Source organism: Elgaria multicarinata, chromosome 6 (genome assembly GCF_023053635.1).
Source record: "Elgaria multicarinata webbii isolate HBS135686 ecotype San Diego chromosome 6, rElgMul1.1.pri, whole genome shotgun sequence".
Lineage (NCBI taxonomy): Eukaryota > Metazoa > Chordata > Lepidosauria > Squamata > Anguidae > Elgaria > Elgaria multicarinata.
Genome location: NC_086176.1, coordinates 101,150,824 through 101,177,662, shown reverse-complemented (window position 1 = coordinate 101,177,662; position 26,839 = coordinate 101,150,824). Strand labels below are relative to the sequence as shown.

Genomic DNA, 26,839 nt, shown 5'->3' with positions numbered 1-26,839 from the left:
CATACTTTTGTTTGTATTCAGCTTGTCCCTAAGTGAATGTAAAAATATACGCTGACTGCACCAAACATGGCTGCTGTGTGCCTGCAGTAGTCACTACTTATGAGTTTGATGTGAGGAGGCATCCAAGAATGGGTTAACTCCCCATATCACCCAGGACCAAATCATTGGTTTTTGCTCAGGCTACACTCCAGCTCCTCCTTTCCCCACTGCCCCTTATTTGAAATGGGAAAATATGAGGGACTATACATATGTCACTCATATCTGACATGATTGTCACATATTGAAGGCACCTCTTCCTTCAACTATCACCATCAGCAGCCATTTCAGCAGACTGTGCTGAGGAAGATGAGAGGGGGAAGTGAGGCCATTCACTAGCCCTGTTGAAAGACTTTATTTTCCTCCCTCTTCATTCCTTTTTCCTTGTGTGCCATACCCTTTTAGATAGTCCCTGCCTGCAAGCTTACAATCTTCTTTTACTGATTATTTGTAATCAAAAGCACTCAGGGAGCCCTTTTGGCTGAGGAGCAGGATAAAATACTCCAAAGAAGTAAATACAGTCGTGTGAAAAAGAAAGTACACCCTCTTGGAATTGTATGATTTTACATATCAGGACATAATAACAATCATCTGTTCCTCAGCAGGTCTAAAAATTAGGTAAATACAACCTCAGATGAACAACAACACATGACATATTACGCTGTGTCATGATTTATTTAACAGAAATAAAGCCAAAATGGAGAAGCCATGTGTGAAAAAGTAAGTACATCCTTACTGCTTCCATAGGAATTAAGATGCTAAGTAGCAGACAGGTGCTGCTAATCAAATGCCCGTGGTTAATTGAGCATCAGCAAGTATGACCACCTCTATAAAAGTCGAAGTTTTTTCAGTTTGCTGGTCTGGAGCATTCAGGTGTGTGTTAACACAATGCCAAGGAGGAAAGACATCAGCAATGATCTTAGAGAAGCAATTGCTGCTGCCCATCAATCTGGGAAGGGTTATAAGGCCATTTCCAAACAATTTAAAGTCCATCATTCTACAGTGAGAAAGATGAGTCAAAAGTGGAAAACATTCAAGACAGTTGCCTATCTTCCCAGGCAACTATCGTACCAGCAAAATCACCCCAAGGTCAGACCGTGCAATGCTCAGAGAAATTGCAAAAAGCCCAAGAGTTACATCTCAGACTCTACAGGCCTCAGTGAGCATGTTAAATGTTAAAGTTCATGACAGTACAATTAGAAAAAGACTGAACAAGTATGGTTTGTTTGGAAGGGTTGCCGGGAGAAAGCCTCTTCTCTCTAAAAAGAACGTGGCAGCACGACTTAGGTTTGCAAAGTTGCATCTGAACAAACCACAAGACTTCTGGAACGATGTCCTTTGGACAGACGAGACCAAAGTGGAGAAGTTTGGCCATAATGCACAGCGCCACATTTGGTGAAAACCAAACACAGCACATCAGCACAAATACCTCATACCAACTGTCAAGCATGGTGGTGGAGGGATGATGATTTGGGCTTGTTTTCCAGCCACAGGACCTGGGAACCTTTCAGTCATTGAGTCGACCATGAACTCCTCTGTATACCAAAGTATTCTAGAGTCAAATGTGAGGCCATCTGTCCGACAGCTAAAGCTTGGCCGAAATTTGGTCATGCAACAGGACAATGATCCCAGGCACACCAGCAAATCTACAACAGAATGGCTGAAAAAGAAATGAATCAAGGTGTTGCAATGGCCCAGTCAAAGTCCAGACCTCAACCCGCTTGAAATGCTGTGGCAGGACCTTAAGAGAGCTGTGCATAAACAAATGCCCTCAAACCACAATGAACTGAAGCAAGAAGAGTGGGCCAAAATTCCTCCACAACGATGTGAGAGACTGATAAAGTCATACAGAAAACGATTACCTCAAGTTATTGCTGCTAAAGGTGGTTCTACAAGCTATTGAATCATGAGGTGTACTTACTTTTTCACACATGGCTTCTCCATTTTGGCTTTATTTCTGTTAAATAAATAATGACACGGTGTAATATGCCATGTGTTGTTGTTCATCTGAGGTTGTATTTATCTAATTTTTAGACCTGCTAAGGAACAGATGGTTGTTATTATGTCCTGATATGTAAAATCATACAATTCCAAGAGGGTGTACTTTCTTTTTCACACGACAGTATTTTGCACTTGCAGGCACGTCCTCAGTGCAAATAGTGTATGAAGCACCTTTCCATCCTTAGTAAGGCAATGACTAATATTTGCTTTTATCTTTGGAAATTAAGTCCTAATAGTGAGTCCTTTCCATAACAGAATTGCATTGCAGCCAGTAATTTTGTGCATGCTTGTCCCATTGATTTCTTTAGTTTTCTTACTTCCAGTGAGAATTAAGTACATCTAACCATGGACTAAATTGACATCATGATAGGGATACAGAAGAGAGAAAAAGAAAAGTACTGAAATAGTGGGTACATGGGTGGCCTTGTTCAGCAAATTTTCAACATGTTTCTTAGTCCCATTCCTAGTTCCTCCTTGAATGAATTGCCTTGTTAGACCTTTTATTCTCCATGTGATTCTCCTTTGAATCCACCCCAAGTTGTCAGCATCCTTATGTTGCCCAAAACACTGCACAGTGCTCCAGACATTTTAAATGACTTATGCTGACTAGAGTGGCTTCATTACTTTCAGTGTTGGTTCTTGAATATGAAGTAGTATAATTTGTTGGTTCAGTATTTTAAATGGTAAAATGTAACAATAGCTCCTTCAAAACCTATTTGTCTCTGTTCTGTCTTTTAGTTATTGGTGAAAAAGAGAAGGCGAGTGGAACGGTTAATATCCGCACCAGGGACAACAAGGTTCATGGTGAACGCACTGTGGCTGAAACAGTGAAGAGGCTGCTGCAGCTGAAGAAGTCACGCTGCAAAAATGCTGAAGAAGAGTTCTAACAACCTCTTGTTCCTCCGTATTAGGCTAGTGTTAGAACTGGATTCCCCCCCCCCCTCAGTAATTAGCCCTGCTGGACAATGATCTTTGCACTGTATTGTATTTAAAATGGGTTGTGTTTTTTGTCAAATGAACCCCAGTCCAAACTGTTTCATATATTCAGAAATTAAGTAGAAAGTCCATTTTGTATAATGAGTGCAATTGCCTTCATTGGCACCTGAATGCAAGCTTGTGAAGCTCTGTCAATTAAGGTTTAAAAAAGACTAAAGAGAGAATGGAATGATTAATCAGGGATTCAAACACCACTGTAGCAACTCTTTCAAATATTTTTCCTCTTTTCATAAAATAAATTTTTAAGAAAATGCTTTAATTTTCAACAACAAAATCCTGCAACAGAGTATTCCTTAAAGCTTTGTCACCTTGTTAATTCTGTTTCATTGAAGACATCAAAGCGCATAAATCTTTCTTTTACTTGGAAGTAATTTCATTCTAATAATTCAATTAGATTTCAAATACTGCTAAATGTAAGGTTCGGTCTATACTTCTTAAAGTTGGAATATTAACATTTGATTAAGAGTGTGCAAAGTGGGTCTTCTCCACCTCGAAATTCGAGCCAGAGCTCCATTGAGGTGATTCTCTGCCCCGATTTCAGAGCGGCTCCCGTTATTCTGCCCCGTTGGATTACCCATCAAAGAACCGCCCGTTTTTGGAGAACTGCTCGTCAATGGAAATTAATCAAATGCTTACAGCTCCCTCATTTTTAAAGATAAAGAGATAAAACTTAGTGCGATGATAGCTTTTAAGGAGAACTTTAGCCACGCCAAGTTTGTAACAGATCCTTTCATGCCTGATTTTTTAGGAATTTTTAAATTCCCCCCCCAAACCATTATCCTCCTTAGACATACACACTCGCACACACACACACACACATGTACGTACGTACGTTAATCCGCCCCTGTGCATTTATGGAGGGAGCTTTTATTCTTTACTTTGCTGATGCAGAGCTCCACTGTTTGTGGTAGAAGTTTCTACTCCAGCCTTCTCCGACCTGGTGCCCTCCAGATCTATTGGATACACACACACACACACACACACACACACACACACACACACACACACACACCGTGCCTACACTGGGAGCCCAGCCAGCCAACAGGAGTAATAGTTTAACTGAAATAAAGAACCTGCCTGTACCTGACTCAGGTGTAGATGTTTTCTCACTCACAATGCCAGGCAGCCCAGCAGCACTTTTACATTGTGGAAATGTGAATGATTGACTTCTATGAGTCTGAGCAGAAACATGCTCCCTCCCCCAACACCAGAATCAGCAGCCAGTTAGTGTTTCCCTCTCCCCGAAACACTGCGATTGGAGTAGAACATGGTCACGAACAGCGCTGTGGCAATTCCCAATTGGTTAGCCACAGATGTCAATATCAGAGCTACCCCTCACCCCACTCAGCATCTTCCAAATATGGAGATATTAAATTCAGACACACACACAGAGACAGCAGGATAATTTCGGAGACTTTAGAAGCTCCAATTGGGCACGTCTCTGCTCTGATATTACTCAATGGGTTTGGAAGCAGCCAAACTCCACTCTGGAAGATAGAATGCTCCGCAGATGTTCACAGTTACCAGATAATTTTGGGGTGGAGTGACCACCCCTATTGATTGCTTCTGCTGGACAACCATAATAATTTATTTGTATATATTCCTCTGCCTAGTGTGACGAAAACAGAAACGTCCTACCTGCAGGCTTACTGTCTAGTAAAGAACAATATATGAGGGGGAAGGAAGAGAAGAATAACATGCCAAATGTTAATGGGGAAAACAGAAATGACAACAAGGTGCCTTATTCTTCAGAAAACATATTGAGCTTGATAATGCAACATCAATTAAGATGTCCTAAAAGCCCTTCAATATTCCTGCTAGTGTCACTTAGCCAGTTTGATGAGGATTATAGTTTTCCTGCTTTGTATAGCAACCTCAGCCAAGCACGCTTAAGCTGCACATTGAAGCCACTTGAGAGGGACGAAGTCCTATTGAACTGAGCGAAATGTACTTTTCAGCAAGCATACTGCAGAGTTGAAGGGCACGCAAAAGTGTTGTGCCTGAATTATTTTTGTCCTTTGGATGAATGATAGAAAAATCACAATCTAGTTATGTAAAAATGTGACTCAGGGTTTATAGAATTTTGTTTCTGGAAACACCATGCACCTGTGTACAATTCCTAGCAGCAACAAGGTTATCTGTGCAATCATATTGTATGGAAACCTACAAAATCCTCATAACATTGTGCCAGGAGACTGATGTAGTGTGCAAAACATAATTATAGGAAACTAAAGTAAATAAGTAATACTATAGGATGGCAAAATGAAGTTTTACTGTACCAAAATCTTAAGTAAATTAAACAGTTTCCTTGAGCAACAAAATAACTCCTCAAAAATGCAACATATGTTTACCCATTTCCACCTCTTTGGTGCGTGTGTGTGTGTGTGTGTGTGTGTGTGTGTGTTACTTTTGTTACTACGAGTGCTACCAGGCAGAGGGCTTCTGCTACTAAACAAAAGCCATTCCATCTTTTTATTCTTAATGGATTTTCTGTGTTAATGAAAAAGATGGAAGAAGTGGTAAGAAAACACAGGAAGGTCATGAGTAAAAGATGACTGTGGGGCTGCCTATATGTTGTCTTTGCCCCGGAGTGGCTCCAGATCTACGCTGTGTTGGTTACATGACGCAGCTGCCTATTCGGATCCACTCCAGGGCAAGGAGCCAAAGATGTGGAGCAGAAAAGTTGGGGACCTTTCCTGCCTGAGCAAGGTCAGCACAGCTCTTCCCCATCTGTTCTGGCTCGGACGATGCTGCGGGGTCATTCCCAGGTGGAAGGTAGCCTGCCATTGGTCATCGGAAGCTGGGGGAGGGGGTGGGCCCGCTGCTGGAAAGGCCACATTGCCTTCCTTCGTCTGCATAACTTGCCGCCACCCCGCCCGAGTGAAACCACAGTGGAGTATCACCAACTTGATGCCTTGACAACAACCGCCAGGTCTGGTTCCCCTATAAACTTACGTTAGATAGGCAGGGCCATAAAACGGTGCCATAAATGCTTCATCTGGAAGCATCACTCTTAAAACGATACCCACCCTCTACTTTGAACAAAGGAAATGGCAAATTCCATTCTCCAGGGAGAGTGGGGAAGTGCCTTAGGCATCGAAATATTTTCAATATCATTCATGTAACACACCATTAATTTCTGCTGTTTTCCTTTAGCTGCATTCTGGAACCAGCTGACAATTGGCTTTAATGTGTATGAGACATCTGCATTTGCCTTATTTGAAATGTTTGTACCTGAAGTTCAAAAGGCAGGGTTTTTTGGTATCTTCAAAAAACAGTCATTTAAAGGTGATGTTTCATTGAATTGTAAATCAAGACCACTTTCTCTTGAGTGAAGCTATCCATGCACTACAAGGTGATGATGAGTCCCAAATTAATCTGTATATCCATTTGGAGATAAACTGATGCAATCATATAAAATGCAGGTGACAAATTGCAGTTAGTATCTTTCTGTTTCACAGCTTCTCTAAACGAGTGATTTATAGCATGCTTGTGATTGACCACTCATGGAAGTTTGTGGATTCATTACATGATGTTATCAGTATCCAGGGCCCCTCCCATTCTATCCCCTGGAAATTGTGGGTTTTAAAGAAATAGATAATGTGAAATATCTGGAAAATTGCACCATCTCCCAGTGTGTAATCTTGGGGTTGCACTATAGTTACACCACTAGATGGCGATGTCTCATTGAATTGAACGGTGCACATGGAGGAAGCAGAGAGAGGAAGTACTCAATTTCAAACTACATGGTCACCTGTGTAATGGCATTGATCATATTCCAAAAAGAAAGTGGATGCATAAAGCCAGGATAAGATAGCAAGGAAAGGAAAGGAAAGGAAAGGAAAGAAGCTCAGTGTTGTTGTTGTTGTTGTTGTTATTATTATTATTATTATTATTATTATTATTATTTATTTATTTATATAGCACCATCAATGTACATGGTGCTGTACAGATTACACAGTAAATAGCAAGACCCTGCCACATAGGCTTACAATCTAATAAAGTTGTAGTAAACAATAAGGAGGGAAAGAGAATGCAAACAGGCACAGGGAAGTGTAAACAGGCACCGGGTAGGGTGAAGCTAATGGTATAGAGTCAGAACAAACTCAATATTTAAAAGCTATAGGGAAAAGAAAAGTTTTTAGCTGAGTTTTAAAAGCTGTGATTGAGTTTGTAGTTCTCAAGTGTTCTGGAAGAGCGTTCCAGGCGTAAGGGGCAGCAGAAGAAAAAGGACGAAGCCGAGTAAGGGGAGGTCCTTGGGCAGGCGAGAAGCATGGCATCAGAGGAGCGGAGAGCACGAGCGGGGCAATAGTGTGAGATGAGAGAGGAGAGATAGGCAGGAGCTAGACCGTGAAAAGCTTTGAAGGTCAACAGGAGAAGTTTATATTGGATTCTGGAGTGAATTGGAAGCCAATGAAGAGATTTCAGAAGTGGAGTGACATGGTCAGAACGGTGGGCCGAGAAGATGATCTTAGCGGCAGAGTGGTGGACAGAGACCAGCGGACTGATGTGAGACGAAGGAAGGCCAGAGAGAAGAAGGTTGCAGTAGTCCAACCGAGAGATAACCAGTGCGTGAACGAGAGTCTTGGCAGAAGAGACAGACAAAAATGGTCGAATCCTGGCAATATTATACAGGAAGAAACGACAGGATTTAGCTACTGCCTCCATATGAGGAATAAAGGAGAGCGAGGAATCAAATATAAAGCCAAGACTACGAGCTTCCTTGACCGGAGTAAGCGTGACATCGTTGACAGTAAGAGAGAATGAGAGGTGAGGAGAAGGTTTAGGAGGAAAAACAAGCAGTTCAGTTTTTGCCATATTAAGTTTCAAACGATGATGAAGCAGCCAGGCTGAGATATCTGAAAGACATGCCGAGATACGATCGTGGACATCAGGAGAAAGTTCCGGAGATGAGGGATATAATTGTGTATCATCGGCATACAGGTGATATTGGAGGCCATGAGATTGAATAAGCTTACCCAAGGGCAGCATGTATAAAGAAAACAGCAACGGGCCAAGCACCGAGCCTTGTGGAACCCCTACTGAAAGGGGAAAAGAGGAGGACGAGCTGCCGTTAGCCGACACGCTGAAAGAGCGACCCTCTAGATAGGAGGCGAACCAGTTATAGACAGAGCCACAGAGTCCAAGGTCATGGAGGGAATCTAAGAGAAGATCGTGATCAACCGTGTCAAAGGCTGCAGTTAGATCAAGGAGAATAAGAACAGAATAATGGCCTTTAGACTTGGCAGTAAGAAGATCATTGGTGATCCTGGTAAGGGCTGTTTCAGTGGAATGCAAAGGACGGAATCCAGATTGAAAGGGATCCAGAGCAGAGTTACTAGAGAGAAAGTCAAGATCCCTCTCACTTCTTTTCTGACAGCAGGTGGCAGCACAATTCCTGCAGAGAGAGAGAGAGAGAGAGAGAGAACGAATTCTGGCTACCAATGAAAAAGCATTGTGCAACTATTCTGTCTTTTCCTCTTTAACCATTTTTTTCCTGGCAAAAAGGATGAGAGAAGTGATGAGAGGCTTACAAACTGAATATAATGATGTCTAGCACAAACTATTAAAGATGCAGGAGCCTTGTCCTCTTTTGCACCCTAATTCCAGTAGCAAAAGTTGTATGACCTTTGTTGGGGTCTGAAAAGAAAAGCCTCCTTTATTGTTGCACGGGTGGGTAGGTGGGTTTTAAGTAAGCATCTGGTTCATAAATTAGACTTGGGAGAACCCGGTTCTAATCCTCACTCGGCTTTGACGCTCACTGGGTGACTTTGTGCCAGTCGCGGAGTCTCAATCTAACCTACCACACAGTGGTGGTGTCGTAAGGCTGAAATGGAGAGGTGGATCATGTTATGTATAGCTCCTTGGAGGAAAAGGCAGGATATAGGCATAACAATCAAATAAGTTGCATTAAGGCAACAGAGAATGTGCTGCTTTTTTGTGTAAACTCTCCCAGAAATTTTGAATTGAAGGGTGGCACAGAATTGTTTTAAATCAATCGTCTCCAACCTTTTGGGGCTTGTGGACACATTTGGCATCTTGAAATTAGTTGCTATATGGAGGAGGGGGCACATCACAAACATGTTAGGCGTGCCTCCTTATCTGTGTGTGTGTGTGCATGTGCATGAATGGGTATCCTGGTTTCTCTCCTTCTCCCCCTGCTTTTTGCTGCTCTCTCTGAGTTCATGCATGCATCTCTCTCTGAGCATCACTAGTTTGCCTTGGGCATTATATTATCCTTTGTGGGATCAAATATGTGAACTGATATTTGGACCTCAGACTCCCTACCTTTGCCTTGTACTCAGTTTCTTGGCCAGGTTTCTTGTCTCTGAGACTCATCAGTTGTCTTGTGTGAAATGGGCATTGGAGCAGGAAAGTGAGTTCTTCAGAGTGGTTTTATGTTTTGGAGCTCAGACTCCACTTCTGCTTTGTACTTTTGACCTCATCCATTTGCTTTCTGGGGAATGGGTATTCCGTAACTGGTCACGCCCACCATGATAGCCATTTTGTAAATCCATTTTGTTAGCCTACCATCAACCCCTTCTCCAGGTCCCAAATGTGCCCACCAGCCCCCAAAAGGTTGGGGACCCCTTTCCACTCCACTTCAGAGCACTCCTTCTCCTGTGGACACTGTTTAAAGGAAAGGGCGCCACTGTGAGCTTTGATACATTTGACTGCAATGTGATATGTTATTTGCGGTTAAGGAGACATGTCAGGAGGGAAGACTCCACTTGAACTCTGTTTGATAATAAGGCACTTTGCTCAAGCCAGGCGAGCAGTGTGCTTGGCAAATGGATTTGCCCTCACCTTGCACATTGCAAAGGAGAGGATGAACAATCTTCAATCGGAAAACACGAGTGAATAATAATGAACATCTCCAGCTGCATCTAAAGAAAACATCATTTCAAAATCTGCTGAGAGAAACACAAACGGTTCCTTTTTTTTAAAAAAAAAATCAGCCCGGTGAAAAACTTTCACGACGTGAGCACAGCACACACAGCGCTCAAGAATTGCTATTGATTTTGTGTGCAATTAAAAAAGGAGAAGCCCTTTGAAGTTCCAGATGCTGCTCATCGCCTGTGATGGTTTAGAAAGACACGGTGTCTAGCTGTGGCACTTATAAACAAGTCAAACCACGCGGGCTGTTTCTCCCCGCAAAACCATCATGCCCCAGGAAGTGTGTTCAAAATTTCCTCTATCAAGCTAGCTACTTGTCTTGGCTGTAGTTTATAAGACATCCCTCCTAAGAAGTCACTGATTACACTACTTCCTAGCACATAGGTTATTGCATCATTTACATCCTCGCTGCACGTCCCCCCTGGTGCTTGGAACAGCTTGTGTTTTGACAGCCAGGGTTGATAGCACGATTTTGGTTACCGTGCTGATTCACTTTCTCCCTGCAGTTAGTACGGCAAAGGGAAAACCAGATGTTTCTCTTTGTTAACGTGACGGGTTGTAAGATCAGAAGTGGCTTGGGATGGTTCGCCAGGTATACAAAAAGCAGAGTATGAAAAGGCTCTGTAATTCTGTGTCCCCTACTATGCTGTGTTCTCCAAATAGGCTGGGGACAGGCAGAACAAACAGTCCTACATACGATCAGAGGTCTCTCAAGGGCAAACCTCACCCCTTCAGTCTTGTTTCTGATCCATTGGTTAAGTCAGCAGTGTTGAATCGCTTTCCATTTTGGAGAAGGTATTGGAGGCCACGTTCAAGTGGTGACTGAGTCCAAAGGCAAAAGGGGAAGACCAAGAGCTCCATCAGATGAGCGTTTTGTTGCACGCTCATTACTGGACACTCATGGATTTTCACAGGTCCCTCTCATGATGTCCTCTGCCTCCTGCTCCTTCTAGCCTTCTTCGTGTTACAAAAACACACACACACACACCTAGTAAGTGACTTAAAATAAAGATGGAAGTTGCTGCTATCTCCTGCTGGGTGCAGGGGAAGCAGCACAATCAAAATGGGCCACTGAATGGGCCATGTGCATGTTGTTTACTTCCTCTTTCAAAAGAGGAAGTAATGAGAGACAAAGGTGCAGGCAGAGAAGTGACGGCAAGCAAACACAATTTCCCCCTGTGTGATGCCCCTCAACGTATACCAGCATATGTTAGCTTAGAGCTCTTACTGCCAGTAACTAGGAAAGCCTTGGGAGAGGCTTTTCAACCTTACAGAATGGGGGGAGGGGCAGTGGAAAACTTGCAAAATCTGGAAACCACCAAATGATCACCAGCCAGTGGGAAAGGACCAGGCCGTTTTGGGACTCCTGGGGAACCTGATTGGGACCCTAGGGGGACCAGATTTAGGCCAAAGGCCTGAGAATCCATTCCCTGTGTTACATATTAGATCAAGACATTTCTTCATATCTTAGCATAGCCATTACTTTAGGGTATATCTCCAGAAATGCAGAATGTCAGCAGTGTGCCCACTGGGGAAGCACACTCATGGTATTGCTGACAGGTGCAAAGCCTTCTCCCCGGGACTGAGCCTATTGGTTTCTAGTTAGAGCAGAAGATGGATCCCCATAGCATTCAGGAGCTGTCTAAACATTTGGAAAGCCCCGGAGTGGGTGCACGATGGTGCACCATTGATTAATTGCGCACCCACCCCGGGGCGTTCCACCGAAGCTGTGGAGAAAAAAAGTCAGGGACTTTCCCCAGCTTTTTCCTCTGGAGCGAGACAAGGCTGCACAAGACGGCGTCAAGACAGGCCCTCGCCTTGCAACGGAGTTGCAACGGAGGCGTGGCTGGGCAGTGCCTGGTGGAAGGCGACCTGCGATTGGTCGCCTTCCACCAGGAAGAGGGCAGGGGTAGCTCCAGATCCTAGATGGCCACCCAGAAACCCTGTGTTCCCTCTTTGGCATCAGGATTACCCAATGCCACCCTGGGGGAGGGAAGTCGCAGGGATTCCGAGGGACGAGGCACCAACTCAGCACCGTGAAGACACCCTTGAGTCTATCCAAAAAAGAAAGGTACATGTGCTCAGATATATACACAGTTTGTCTCTCTCGCAGCCTGGATCCCAACCGATTTCTGCATACTTCTTCCTGCAGCATTGTAAGTAGCTACCCGGCTGCTGATTCTTCGTGTGCATCGGACCTCAACAACACACAAAACGCCTTTTCATGCGGAAATCCAATTACAGCTCTTTCCGACATCAAAGAAGCAGATATACTTTTTATTCTCACGAGGGGCTATAAAACTTTCAGTATTTCACAAATTGAAGCAGAGAAATACATCACTTGACACTTGAAAAAGCAGTACGGCGGGTATTGCACAGCAACACCGTGGCAAAGTATAATTTCAGAGCAGACGTAGATTAGAAATATATTTACGCGCTGTACACAATGTTTTAGACACCATGCAAGTTTTAGCACCGTAGTATAATAGCACCATATTTAACAACAAAAAGCCTCCATGAAGAGACTTTTCAAAGGTTTCCAGGTAAAGTGGTGTTAATGGAAGCTTTTATTTTTCAAACTCACTTTTGTGGCTTATCTTGTCATAAGGAACATCACAGTTGGCAAGATTATAATTTGTAGGATATAACTGGGATCAGGTGTGCTGTGAGCAAGATATCATGGCAACTACGTAGAGTCTTAGAGACAAGGTATATGAGCTAATGGAAAGCTCTGATTGGATGTCCTGGATCTTTACGTTTTTTGTAAAAGGCTGGTGTGTGTGTGTGTGTGCGCATAGTTTTGGACGAGAATGTAGCGGCAGAGGAGGTAAAGTTTAACCAAGGGTCTCCAGATGTTGATGCCCCACAACTCCCAACATTCCCAAGCATGTTGGCTGGGGCTGATGGGGTTGAAGTTTAACAACATCATTTGTGTGATGATAACTAGTCCGGCATAAAAAACAAATGTGAGGATGTCCAAAGATGCATCCAACCATTTCAATGGAGCCTGGATGCACATTTGAATACAGGTTGAGGTGTGCACCTGCATTTGCATTAGTTGAACACACAGAATCTTACTTCTACCACCTTTAGTCCTCCCTTGCTAGATCAGAAGGAAGGTCTTCAATCGTTATTGTTTCTAAAGCAAGTTAAGGCAATGAACACAAACTGACTTAAGTTGGGTCAGGAATGTGACATTACAACCTGTTTTTTAAAGGAGGAGAAAGGAGAGGGTGAGAGAATAAAGGACAAAGAGAGAGAAAATAGAAATAGTAAAAGTAGGGGGGAAATATAGAACGTACAAAAATAATATGCAAGTCCAATGTTGCAAATCCGTGGTAAGGTTATCCTGTCTTTGGAAAGGGTCAAAGCCATTGCATGATGGTTCCGTGGGCCATGGCGGGAGAGGGACTAGAGCTCTATAGCACTCTTTAGTTCCAAATTTAGATCAGGCCATCTTAGTTTCTCAGTCACACTATGGTTTCGTGCTTGGTAGGTTCTGAGGCCCCATTTTGTGACCATCCCAGGGTCTCTTGCATGTGAAGCAGCACTGATTCTGCACCGCCGGCATGGAGCATTTGCCGACATCCCTCACTGTCCTGCAGAAATTCGCTGACAGCCTGTCCTTGCTGCAAGGCACACCTATAGTGAAAAACATGTGCATAAATAAAAGTGAGTCGTGTTTGGTGCTGACAGAGGTATGATATTATGGTAAGACTGCAGAAAGAGGAAAGGCAAGCCACATTGGGCTTCAATGGGACCTATTTCCAGGGTCCAAATGCCAGCGCGTCATCCCAGAAGTGAAGATTGCACGGGCATGATCCTGCACCAAAGTTAAGTTTTTAAAAAGCAGTCAAACCCTGGAAACTCAGCGCCAAAAATTGCTGAGAGCCATCCCAGGGATGGTGAAAATCCCCCCTCCCGCCGCGGTGGGCACAGACTCCCCTCGCAGAGCTCTGTGGCTATTTGGTGAGCGCCGCTACTCGCAGGGAGGAGGGACGTCCGAGAGCAAGCGCCACACCGTCTGTGGACCTCAGGGTTGTCTCGGGACCAAGGAAAAAATCATGAAAAACCCAGTCCTAGTTATCATCCCGGGACAGCTGAGAGCTTGTCCTTGGTTGACCCCAGGATTACCTGTGCATCATTTAGATGCACTGGGAAGATCTTGAGCTGAACATGGCCTGAATCTACGTCTTAAATAATTGGATAACATCTTACATAAAAGGATTATACTTTTTTTCTTTCCTCCTTTCCTTCTACACATTTGCCCGGATCCATCTCTAACATGTGTAATAATTGTATTTGTGACTCGTTGTGCCAGAGGGTGGATGGTAGATTCGCATTCGCGCATGCATCATGCTGAATGCAATGCGGTGCACACTGCCAATATCTGCACTCGCTAGCACATGCCAGTGCCTATCGGCTTGATGCCTGCAATTCCTTATCCAGGAAGGCGTTCGCAGGTCGAATCCTGCTTTTGTTTGTGGAACTCCTCCTCTGGATTGCAGTGATTGGGTTGGATCCAGAATCAGCAATTCACTAGCAGAAGGATACCGCTGGTGGAATGAGACTTCCATGTCCTCTCCAACCTGCCCCCATTACCTTCCATATCTGCTCCAGAGGAGACTTGGAGGGCTGCAGTGGGTAACAAAGGACCCAGAAGCCTTGTTCCACCAGCAGTATCCTTCTGCCGGAGGAATGACAATTCTACATCCAAGCTGGTATGTTTGCTAGTCTAATCATGTCCATGTTGTTCCAGATTCTTATTAACCAAATTCAGGAGTCACTTTCAATTTACAGGAAAAAGTGATTTCTAGTTTTGCAGTCGTCAATAAGGACACCATCATTCTGCAGCTGGTATCATTCCCTATTAGTTTGTGTCTTGATCTTATGGCTCATGTCAGTGATGCTTTAGAGTGATTGGAAGCATTTAAATGTTTTGATCTGTATTTTGCTGAACTTGTTTTGGGGAGTGGAATCGGCATACAATTGAGGTCTACAGCAAGGAAGTCCATCCTGGCAAATTCTGATGCAAACTGAAAATAAATCTGCACTTCCCGGAACCTAATTATCCCGTGGATTTCGTTTGCGATGCACTTATCGGATCAAAAATGTGTCTTTTAGAATAATATATGTTTAGAAATAGGTACTCGGTGAGAAAAATACATCCAAAACCACATATTTAAATACAATTTTGCATGCAGATTTCCTGCTTTAAAGTTGCAGGTTGATGTGGAAATGGAACAGAATGGACTTATAGCAAATGGTCACAGACTTGAAACAGACTGATCGGTCCCTCCTGAGACGTGTGTCTAACCATTGTTAAGTGATGTTGTTGCAGGTCTAAAGAGACAGGTCTTAAGATATTTGTTGATTAAAAAAAGCAATGCTAGAGCATCCCCAAAAAAGTGGCCTGTGTTGTGGAATCCTCTGCATCCCCGAAACAAGAGCAACTCCCTTGTACAGGTTGCTACTCGGTTAAACCCACCTGTGTTCCCCATGCACGCATCTAGGTTGCATTTCCGAGAGTCTGGAGGCTTGGCCTTGTGCTCACACATGCTCCCGTCCTTAGCCGCGTGGTCTTCCATACTGATGCACTGCACTGCTCTTTGCTGAGTGCCTCCTCCACAGGGAACAGAGCACTGGAAGACATTTTGAAAGGCAACGCACACGTAGTTTAAAGAAGAGCGTTAGAAATGCCATGCTTGATCAGACCAAGGGGTCATCTGCCTCGGCTTCTCAGTATGCAGGGCATTCTATTTGCCTGAGGTACTTTAAATCCATAATCTTCAACTCTTCCAGAGCCAGGATTCACCCTAACGCTATACGATAATGGGACTGATATCTGCCTATCTCCTTGTTTTTAAGACCTCAGGGGAACCCGATTAAAAGCGGGAGAGGTTTCCCAGAGCTTAAGAGTTGTACAAGGCGGGATCTACGCTACTGGTTTAAAGCGCTTTAAAGCGCTTTATAACAGTTTTGACAACTGTTGGGGCCCAGAACACACTGCATATACAGTTTTCAAAACGTTTTCAAAGTGCTTTAAGGGCAATAGTGTAGATCCCCCCCAAAAGAATATTCTAGAACATTTGGGGGTATCTGTGGCTTGGACAGTTTCCCCTAAAAATGACCTTATATTACCAAGAGGAACTGCCGCGCCTGATTCAATAATAATGGTGCTCTTTGCTTTGATATTAAAAACACATAATGTCACGACACATCCTCCTGCTTGTGCCTGTAATTGGCAGCTAATTGCTCGGTCTAATAGAGACCATGTACCTCATTCCAGGGCTCCGCACGCCACTCCAAGCAGGGCCCTGCATTGCAGCTGGTGTTCAGCTGTGGCTTGCGTTCTACTAGCTGGCAATGAAAGGGCCTCAGGATTCTGTGTTCACGGACATCGAGGCAATGAGCGTCGCGAGTCTTGAAACCGCCTCCACAGCTGGAGGAGCACTGCGGAGAGAAGAGCAGTAAGAAAGTGGTCTCTGGAGAATCTGTGGTCAACATCAGAAGAGAGCAAGTGTGGTGCAGTGGATGGAGTGTTGGACTTGGGGGATGTCTACATGAGGGGGAAAGCCCTGTCAGTTACACAACACAGGTGCAGGTTTGCAGCCACCGCAGGGATTCCCCGTGATGCTGCAATTTGAAAAAGTCAAGGATTTACCATGACCTTTTCAAAAGGAGCAATGTCAACATGGCGCTTTTGCTGTGTTATGTTGCTCCGTGGCTAATCTGAGGCCACCTTGGGGGTGGACCCTGGTGGAAGGTGACCAGCTATTGGTCGCCTTCCACCAGGAAGAGGGCAGGGGTGGCTCCAGAACCGCCCAGAAACCCTGCACTCCCTCCTTGGCGTCGGGATTACCTGATGACGCCCCAGGAGAGGGCAAGTGTGGGGTTGAGGAGGGAGGTGGTGCCAACCCAGTGCCATGAAGACAGTCCCCCAAACTGGAAAACCTAGGTTCAACTCCCTGCTTGGCCATGAAGATCACTGAGTGACCTTGGGCCAGTAACCATCTCTCAGGCTAACCTATCTCCCAGGGCTCTTGTTTATGCTAGGGGGGGTAAAGATGGTGTGCGTTGGGGGGAAGCCATGAGCCTTGGGAATATTCTGTCCATCTGCTCTTGTTGCATGCTACAAAGTGCTGGTCTTGCCAACCACCTACCAGGGCAGGTCCAAGACAAAATATTGCCTGGCTTTCCTATAGCAACACAAAGCTAGTTGAGAATGTATGGATAGGATGGAGAACAATAACGGGAAACAGCTCTGGCTGTGTTGTTTTCCCAACATGCACTGGTGGGTTTCTGTCCACTGTATAAACATGAGGAGGATTCACAGGTGAATGCGCCTTCTGAAATTTGCTCGCTCTCCAACAGTTGAAGAGCTTAAGGTTTTAGTTTCCAAACTGCTTTTGCCAACTGCAAAAGCGGCTGTTGGCAAAGACATTTGGAGCTTAAAATCTAATCTCCTCAGTTGTTGGGGAGCAAGCAGCCCTTCCCATGAAGAACCTTTGAGAAGGAAGGGCTCCTCCAACACAGTGACTCCAGTGAACAAGAAGGGTTCTGCCTCTACAGAGCTGGGTTGCCACCATCGTAAGCAAAACCACACACTTTCTCTGTAGTGGGGTGGCAGTGGCTAATCTCGATGCAGTGGGAGGGTGTGGGGTTTCCACTGGCCATTGGCTCACCAGGCCCACCCCCTGCCTAGGCAGACGGTGACCAATCAAGGATCGCTATCCACCTGGCCATGACTCTGGAGCGAAGATAGATAGTGGATTTGCCGTTAAGTCTCCGCCTTTTTTAAATTGCACCTTCACGGGAAAGCCCCGCGATGGCTGCGAGGTGGCTGCTGTGTCATATAACTGACGCAGTGCAACCTCTCAACCACTGTGGGGCTTTCAGCCCATTTAGGCAGCCCCCAAGTTTACAAAGTTTAAGGACAGGAGAATGGAAAAGCTGGAGTTCTTTCTGGAGCTTTGCTCCTGCCTAGCATGTGCCTTCTGAGAGGTACTAAAGTCTTTCAGCGCAATAACATTTTCACGCTGAATAAACTTGGGCTGTTAACCTCAGATACTATTTTTGATAGCTGCCAGGAATCATCATCCTCATCATGTTTTATGATGAAGAAAAAAAAACACATTTGAATTAATCAAGAAAAGTTTTTTTTCTAATCCTCTCAGTTTGAAAGAATGGGCAACCCAAAAAACATTAAATTGAATAATATCCAGTATGAAAACAACATATCTGTATCAAAATTAGTTCCATAATGGGATTTCTAACCTCTGGCATACATTTCATTTTGACTGAACCTCCCTTTCCACTTTCTATCTTAATAAGATAAGCATCAGTCAATTTGGTCCTGAGATGTTAAAATGACTTTGGAGTAAAATAAATCAGATTACATTTAGAGCTCAGTCAAAATTATTTACTGGTCTCCTGGAATGCATTCAGCAAAGAATATATTCCCCTTTTTAGCAATGTTGCAGCTCTGCTGGTGGCAGGGACCATGTGCAGCTCTCTGAATCAGGGCCAGAGAGCATGATGCCTTGAAAGCAAATTTTTTTGGTTTCAAAAGAGAGAAATAAGTTTTTAAAAGGACTTGCAAATGAAAACAAATCTCGAAGGGCAGTTACCTTGCTCCAGTTCCCAACTTCCCACTGGGCACACGGACGGAAATAGCACCTTCTGGCCGGATCAGGTTTTTTAATGTGCAGGCAGTCAGTTTCATTCTTGGTGCTACATTCCACCGGCCTCCAAAAGGCGCCCATGCCACATGTGGTGGAACACTGCAAAACAACGCAGAAATAAAGGGCTTGGAGCCTTGATGTTCTTGGGCTTCATTCGATTAAAGGTAAACCGTGTTTTGCTTACTGGCACTTTGCATCCTGTTTCTCTTCTGCAGTTGTAATGAGCTGAATAACACAGGAGGAGAGGGGGCGACCATTTGGTCTGTAATTGAAAGCGTCCCTACTCATATGCCTGAATGGGACAGAGCCCTCTAGTGGGTGTTTTGTAGCACAACTTTGGATGCACATGGCAGGATATCCCGAGATTTCAGAAGAATCGGAATAGAATTATAGAATCATAGAATAGCAGAGATGGAAGGGGCCTACAAGGCCATTGAGTCCAATCCCCTGCTCAATGCAGGAATCCACCCTAAAGCATCCCTAACAGATGGTTGTCCAGCTGCCTCTTGAAGGCCTCTAGTGTGGGAGAGCCCACAACTTCACCAGGCAACTGATTCCATTGTCGTACTGCTCTAACAGGAAGTTTTTCCTGATGTCCAGCTGGAATCTGGCTTCCTTTAACTTGAGCTCGTTATTCTGTGTCCTGCACTCTGGGAGGATTGAGAAGAGATCCTGGCCCTCCTCTGTGTGACAACCTTTTAAGTATTTGAAGAGTGCTATCATGTCTCCCCTCAGCCTTCTCTTCTCCAGGCTAAACATGCCCAGTTGTTTCAGTCTCTCTTCATAGGGCTTTGTTTCCAGACCCCTGATCATCCTAGTTGCCCTCCTCTGAACACGCTCCAGCTTGTCTGCATCCTTCTTGAATTGTGGAGCCTAGAACTGGATGCAATACTCTAGATGAGGCCTAACCAGGGCCGGATAGAGAGGAACCAGTACCTCATGTGATTTGGAAGCTATACTTCTATTAATGCAGCCCAAAATATCCAAGTTTTTTTTTTTAACGGAATAAATGGGGGGAAGGAGCGGGAGATGTGCAGAAGGATTATGGCATCATCCAAATGACCCACAAACTTCTGTGAGTGGCCAGCCACAAGGGTGCTATAAATCACTCATTTAAAGAAGACCCTTATCTTCATTCTTTTGCTAGGATGGCCTCTTGAGATGCATATTTAAGCAGTTCCTTCGCAGCACCAGAGAGAAACAGAGGAGTGTCAAAAGCTGCCTTCTACTGAGTCAGACCATTGGTCCACCTAAGGCCAGTTTTGTTGACACAGATTGGCAGCAACTCCCCAGGGTTTCAGGCAGGTTTTTCAGCCCAACCTGGAAATGCCGGGAATTGAACCTGGGACCTTCTGCATGCAAAGCAGGTGCTCTAGAGTAAATGGAAGCAGAAGCTAATTTCTTCCGCAGCTGACATGATGAATCACATTTAATGTAGACAGAAACTGGAAGAAAACCATAGCATCTTGGCATGGGCAGCGGCTGAGACATCTGCAGCTTCATTAGCGCAACAATTGCAACCCTTTGTGAACTTGTGACATTCAAAAAGTAAAGAATTCTGTGAAAGTCGCCTTTTCTTCCGACTTGAGTTTTTCAGGGGCTGTTTTCTCCTCCAAATCTTGACAGCTCAGGAAAATTACGTCAAATATACGTTATACCTCACCCAGTATTAAGCATTCTTTAAAACCTGGAAGCCCTTTCATATCATTTGCGATTATTCCAATTCGCTTCACACTTTCTCCTTTCACTGAGGCTGAAGACTAAAAGAGGCATGAAGATAAATAAAATTTACTTGCTAGAGATGTTTCAGGGTTGCTTCAAATGGGGAAAAACCCCAACATCACCTGGGTAACACTTTTGCAGGAACAAGCAGGGCCGGCGGTGCCATAGAGGCAGCTCAGGAGGTGGCCTAGAATACCAAGCAAAGGAGGGCGCTGAATGGCGCCCGGAAGCTGCTCTCCTAGAGCGGCTTCCGGGTGTGCTGTTCCGAAGCCGCCCCCCCATCCCCCAACCCCAGCGTCCTGGCTTCGAAGCCAGTCCCACTCCTGGCTTTGAAGCCAGGACGCTGGGGTTGGGTTGGGGTGGGGCGGCAGATTCGGATCGGCGCACCCAGAAGCCACTTCCGGACACGCAGTTCCAAAGCCGCTGCCCCCCAACCCCAGCGTCCTGGCTTCAAAGCCAGGAGCGGATTCTGGCCGGGTGCTGGCTTTGAAGCCAGGACGCTGGGGCAGGGGGCGGCTTCGGAATGGCGCGCCCGGCTGGAATCCGCTCACCTGCCTAGGGCGCAAAATAGTCTGGCACCGGCCCTGGGAACAAGCATACTCTGTAGGATCATCATGGGTCTGTTTTGGTATGTCTACATGCCACAAAATAAAATACATTACAAGAAGCCTACTGCTACAGAAGAACTGGACCGTTGGCTCAAATCAATATATGAAGATTGCCTTTCTTCCTTTTGGAGAAGGGCCATGTAGCTCAATGGTAGAGCAATGCTCTCAGTGCAGTGGGTTGTAAGTTCACTCCCTTTGTTCCCCCGTGCCACGTAGCAGGCAATGGGAATAACCTGCGCCTGAACCCTCAAGAGCTGGCAGTCAAAACAAACAATATTGAGTTAGACAGTCAAATAGCCTGACTCGGGGCCAGATCTACACCAAGCAGGATATAACCCTTTGAAAACGGTATCTGGAACGTGTCCTGGGCCCCAACAGTTGCAGTAGTGTAGATCCTGCCCCACTATAAGGAAGCTTCCATGATGGAACTCAAGGTGGCTCATGGGGTTCCCAGGTGTTCTCCCACCCACCCACTGACCAGCACCACACCTGTTTAGCTGCACTGTCAGGTTATTGCTTTGGCAATGCAACTGCCTTAACCCACCCTATCTGTCTGCACTTCTCTCTGCCTACCTTCTTGCTTGCTGCTACTGCTCTTGACCAGACCAGCTCTGGTTAATCCCGTCCCACGCCTATCTTACTTCCCTGCCTACCTGCTTTCTCTCTCCTCATTTCTTCCTTTAATTCCTTTCTCCCCATACCTGTTCCCTATGGCTCGCTCCAATTTCATCTCTCCCAACTTAGTTCCTATTCGGTGTCTCCCCCCTTCCCAGCTGCCTTTCTCGTGTTCATTATGGAACTGTCGCTCTATTGCTTCCAAGGCCCCTGTCATCCAGGACTTGTTTTTCTCTAGACCCCTTCACCTCCTTGCTCTAACTGAAACCTGGCTTCCTGCCCATGATACCGCCACCTCAGCTGCCCTCTCTCATGGAGGACTCTCTTTCTCTCACTCGAGTCGCCCAGAGGGTCGAGGTGGTGGTGTGGGTCTTTTATTATCGAGTTTGTGCCAGTTCCAGCCTCTTCCCATTCCACCTTCACACTGTTTCTCCTCCTTTGAGGCACATGTGGTGAGACTCTTCGCTCCGCTGCGACTGCGGGTTGCAGTTCTATACCGCCCCCCTGGCTCATCCTCTAAATTTCTCTCTGATCTGGACTCATGGCTGTCCTTTCTCCTCTCTGACAACTCTCCTACTCTGATCTTGGGTGACTTCAATATCCATGTGGATGACCCTCACAATGCTACGATTTCGCTCCTTATCTTCCTCTTACGATCTCAAGCTCTGCTCTGAAGCACCCACACATTCCCTTGGACACTGTCTGGATCTTGTCCTCACTCGGAACTGCTCTGTCCTAGACTTTTCTATTGTTGACTTTCCTCTGTCAGATCATCATCTAGTCTCTTTCAATATTACTCACAATCCCCCTCCTTCACGTCCTGCTTCACGCCCTTGTCGTGACCTGCATTCTATCAACTATGAGGCTTTCTCTCAGTCTCTAGCCTCCTCTCTTCCTTCTGTCTTCACAGCCCTCTCCTTGGACTCAGCCGTCTCCTCCTTTAACTCCACATTGTCTTCAACTCTTGATAATCTTGCTCCATCTACAACTCGGATAGTTCGCCCCTCTCAACCCCAACCGTGGCTCACCTCTTTCCTCCGCTACCTTCGCTCTTGCTCCCGGGCAGCCGAACGCCTGTGGCGTAAGACCAGGGACTTGGCGGACTTTGTCCATTACAAATTTGTTCTCTCCTCTTTCTCTTCTGCCATCTCACTGGCCAAACAGCAGCACTACTCAACGCTGATCCAGTCAAATGCTAGACACCCTCAGCGGCTCTTCAAGTCCTTCAATTCTCTCCTGAAACCTAATCCACCATCTCTCCCCGCCTCTCTGTCTGCCAATGACTTTGCCTCTTTCTTCAATGCTAAAATCCAAACTATTCGCTCCGATCTGGCCAGCTCTGCTCCGCTCCCAGCTCCTGTGCCTCACCTGTCAGTTCCTCCTGCAACTCTCTCGGCGTTCCCCTCAGTCTCAGCTGATGAACTGTCTAAAATACTGCGCTCGTCGAAGCCTTCCACTTGTTCCCGTGATCCAATTCCCTCTCGCGTCTTTATTAATCTTATCCCCGCTATCCTCCCGTCCTTGCTTCACATCATTAATTCTTCTCTGTCCTCTGGCTCATTTCCCTCTGCTTTTAAACATGCTACTGTCTCTCCCATTCTCAAAAAACCCACTCTTGATCGACTTTCTCTGTCTAACTACCGACCTGTCTCTCTGTTGCCCCTTGTCTCAAAGATTCTGGAACGTGTGGTCTACACTCGCTGTCTTGACTTTCTCTCTAGTAACTCTGCTCTGGATCCCTTTCAATCTGGATTCCGTCCTTTGCATTCCACTGAAACAGCCCTTACCAAGATCACCAATGATCTTCTCACTGCCAAGTCTAAGGGCCATTATTCCGTCCTTATTCTCCTTGATCTAACTGCAGCCTTTGACACGGTTGATCACGATCTTCTCTTAGATTCCCTCCATGACCTTGGACTCTGTGGCTCTGTCTATAACTGGTTCGCCTCCTATCTAGAGGGCCGCTCTTTCAGCGTGTCAGCTAACGGCAGCTCGTCCTCCTCCTTTCCCCTTTCAGTAGGGGTTCCGCAAGGCTCGGTGCTTGGCCCGCTGCTGTTTTCTCTATACATGCTGCCCTTGGGTAAACTTATTCAATCTCATGGCCTCCAATATCACCTGTATGCCGATGACACACAACTATATCTCTCATCTCCGGAACTTTCTCCTGATGTCCACGATCGTATCTCAGCATGTCTTTCAGATATCTCAGCCTGGCTGCTTCATCGCCGTTTGAAACTCAATATGGCAAAAACTGAACTGCTTGTTTTTCCTCCTAAACCCTCTCCTCATCTCTCATTCTCTCTTACTGTCAACGATGTCACGCTTACTCCAGTCAAGGAAACTCGTAGCCTTGGCTTTATATTTGATTCCTCGCTCTCCTTTATTCCTCATATCGAGGCAGTAGCTAAATCTTGTCGTTTCTTCCTGTATAATATTGCCAGGATTCGACCATTTTTGTCTGTCTCTTCTGCCAAGACTCTCGTTCACGCACTGGTTATCTCTCGGTTGGACTACTGCAACCTCCTCCTCTCTGGCCTCCCCTCATCTCACATCAGTCCGCTGGTCTCTGTCCACCACTCTGCCGCTAAGATCATCTTCCTGGCCCGCCGCTCTGACCATGTCACTCCGCTTCTGAAATCTCTTCATTGGCTCCCAATTCACTCCAGAATCCAATATAAACTTCTCCTGTTGACCTTCAAAGCTTTTCACGGTCTAGCTCCTGCCTATCTCTCCTCTCTCATCTCACACTATTGCCCCGCTCGTGCTCTTCGCTCCTCTGATGCCATGCTTCTTGCCTGCCCAAGGGTCTCTACTTCCCTTGCTCGGCTTCGTCCATTTTCCTCTGCTGCCCCTCATGCCTGGAATGCTCTTCCAGAACACCTGAGAACTACCAACTCAATCACAGCTTTTAAAACACAGCTAAAAACTTTTCTCTTCCCTATAGCTTTTAAACTTTGAGTTTGTTCTGACTCTATACTGTTAGCTTCACCCTTCCCGGTGCCTGTTTACACTTCCCTGTGCCTGTTTGCATTCTCTTTCCCTCCTTATTGTTTACTACAACTTTATTAGATTGTAAGCCTATGCGGCAGGGTCTTGCTATTTACTGTGTTATCTGTACAGCACCATGTACATCGATGGTGCTATATAAATAAATAATAATAATAATAAGCTTCCCAAGGTAGCTGCATCGTGTATCTTTAGAGCAGCCTTCCCCAACATGCTCCCATTCAGAAATTTGGGATGACAACTCCCAGCATTCTCGACCACAGGCCATGCTGGCTGGGGCTATGAGGAGTTGAAGCCCAAAACATCTGGAGTGCAGCAGGTTGGGGAAGGCTGCTTCAGCCCATGCCCTGGGACTAACCCCATCATTGCTTTGGGGCCCTGAGGTTGCATTATTGCATGATGGGGTGGGCCCTGCTGCCTTGAAGGAGGCGGTGGTGTGACCGCTCCTGAAAAAAAACCCTCCCTGGACCCAGAGAGTTATGATAACTATTGTGCGGTCGCCAATACTCCATTTTTGAGCAAGGTGCTCGAGAGAGTGGTGGTGTCTCAGCTGCAGGCGCACTTGGATGAAATGGATTATCTGGATCCATTCCAGTCTGGATTCAGACCTGGTTTTGGGATGGAATTGGCCTTGGTTACCCTGATAGATGACCTTTTTCAGGAGAGGGACAGGGGGAGCGTGACCCTGTTACTACTCCTTGATCTTTCAGCGGCTTCTGATACCATTGACTGCTGTATTCTCCTGGAATGTCTCTGTTAATTGGGGGTTGATGGCACTGTTTTACAGTGATTCAGCCCATACTTGCAGGGCCATTTCCAGAAAATAGCAATGGGGGAATGTACTTCTGCCCCATGGCAGTTGAATTGTGGGGTGCTTCAGGGCACCATCCTTTCACCAATGTTATTTAGCATCTATATGAAGCTGTTGGGAGCAGTCATCAGGAGATTTGGGGCAAGGTGTCAACAGTATGCTGATGACACCCAGCTCTATTTCTCTGTAACAACTGAATCGGGAGAGGCCGTGCACATTCTGAACTGGTGCCTGGCTACAGTTATGGCTTGGATGAGGGCCAACAATCTGAAGCTGAATCCCAATAAGACAGAGGCCTTGTGGGTTGGTGGTCCCCAGGTCCGGGAATTGGGGAGTTTGCCTGTTCTGGATGGGGTTGCACTTGCCATAGTTTGGGGGTGCTTCTGGATCCATCTTTGGAGGCCCAGGTGGCCTTGGTGGCCCGGAGCGCCCAGAACCAACTTTGGTTGGTACGCCAACTACACCCATTCCTGCATAGGGATAGCCTTGCCATGATCATTCATGCACTGGTAACCTCATGACTAGACTACTGTAACACATTCTATGTGGGGCTACCAATGTGTGTAGTTCGGAAGTTGCAGCTAGTACAGAATTAAGCAGCTAGGGTGCTCACTGGGACCTGTCTTAAAAGAACTGCACTGTCTCCCTGTTAGCTACCAAGCCCCATACAAGGTTATGTTGTTATCCTACAAAGCCCTAAACAGCTTGGGACCAGCATACCTAGCAGACCGCCTCCTTTTATATGTACCCCTGGATGACAGTTACGATCCTCGGAGGAGGTCTGGCTGGCCATTCCGAAATGAAGGGAATGTCGCCATGAGGAACCTCAGCGGTGGGCCTTCTCTGTAGTGGCACCCACCCTCTGGAAAAACCTCCCTTGTGTGTTTCGGGAGGAGGGAAACGTAACATCTTTTAAACGCCTCCTGAAAACATACCTTTCCAAACAGTCTCTCCCTTGATTTTAACTTGTTGTTGTTTGACATTTTACATTTATCTATACTTGTTGTATTTTATGATTTTTAATTGTGCACTGCCCAGAGAGCTTCGGCTGATGGGCAGTAAAAAATGTAATAAAATAAATAAATAAATCCCATTACGCGAGTGGAAATCTGCTCATGTGAAGTTAGATTTCAACCCTCATCTACCCATGATTCATACAAAATTGAAAATGTGTGGGTTGCCTAACACTAAAATCATCATCAGTTTTATCAAGACTGTTTTGGCTTGAAAAGGCTTCAAACATTGTACGCAAGCAGAATTTCATTTCATTTCTAATTTGCTTTCGTTAAAATTTTGTTGGCCATGCCAATTTGAAGTCAAGCTGAAGTAAAGTAAATTGATTTAATTCTGTTACCTTCAGTGAGCCTTTGCCTAAGAAAGAAGCAACAGCTGTGTGGAACTATTCCATCACACAGCAAGTCTTCACGGCACTCTGACTTGACCATTTTATAACTGCAAAATGG

General features: G+C 45.6%; 2 protein-coding genes across 2 annotated transcripts in view; one reads left to right on the top strand and one right to left on the bottom strand.

Moving 5' to 3' along the window:
* Positions 1-3,342, top strand: part of TARS1 (threonyl-tRNA synthetase 1) — a 28,806-nt gene extending 25,464 nt beyond the window's left edge. The window contains exon 19 of the mRNA XM_063128171.1: positions 2,776-3,342. Coding sequence (XP_062984241.1) covers positions 2,776-2,924 — 149 coding nt within the window. The 3' untranslated portion in view covers positions 2,925-3,342. The remainder of the gene's footprint in view (positions 1-2,775) is intronic.
* A 9,106-nt stretch (positions 3,343-12,448) lies between these two features.
* The window catches only part of ADAMTS12 (ADAM metallopeptidase with thrombospondin type 1 motif 12), a 165,076-nt gene continuing 150,685 nt past the window's right edge, over positions 12,449-26,839 (bottom strand). The window contains exons 20-23 of the mRNA XM_063128170.1: positions 18,561-18,713; positions 16,210-16,383; positions 15,419-15,572; positions 12,449-13,572 (exon numbers count right to left, since the gene is read on the bottom strand). Of these exons, the coding sequence (XP_062984240.1) occupies positions 13,406-13,572; positions 15,419-15,572; positions 16,210-16,383; positions 18,561-18,713 (648 nt within the window). The 3' untranslated portion in view covers positions 12,449-13,405. The remainder of the gene's footprint in view (positions 13,573-15,418; positions 15,573-16,209; positions 16,384-18,560; positions 18,714-26,839) is intronic.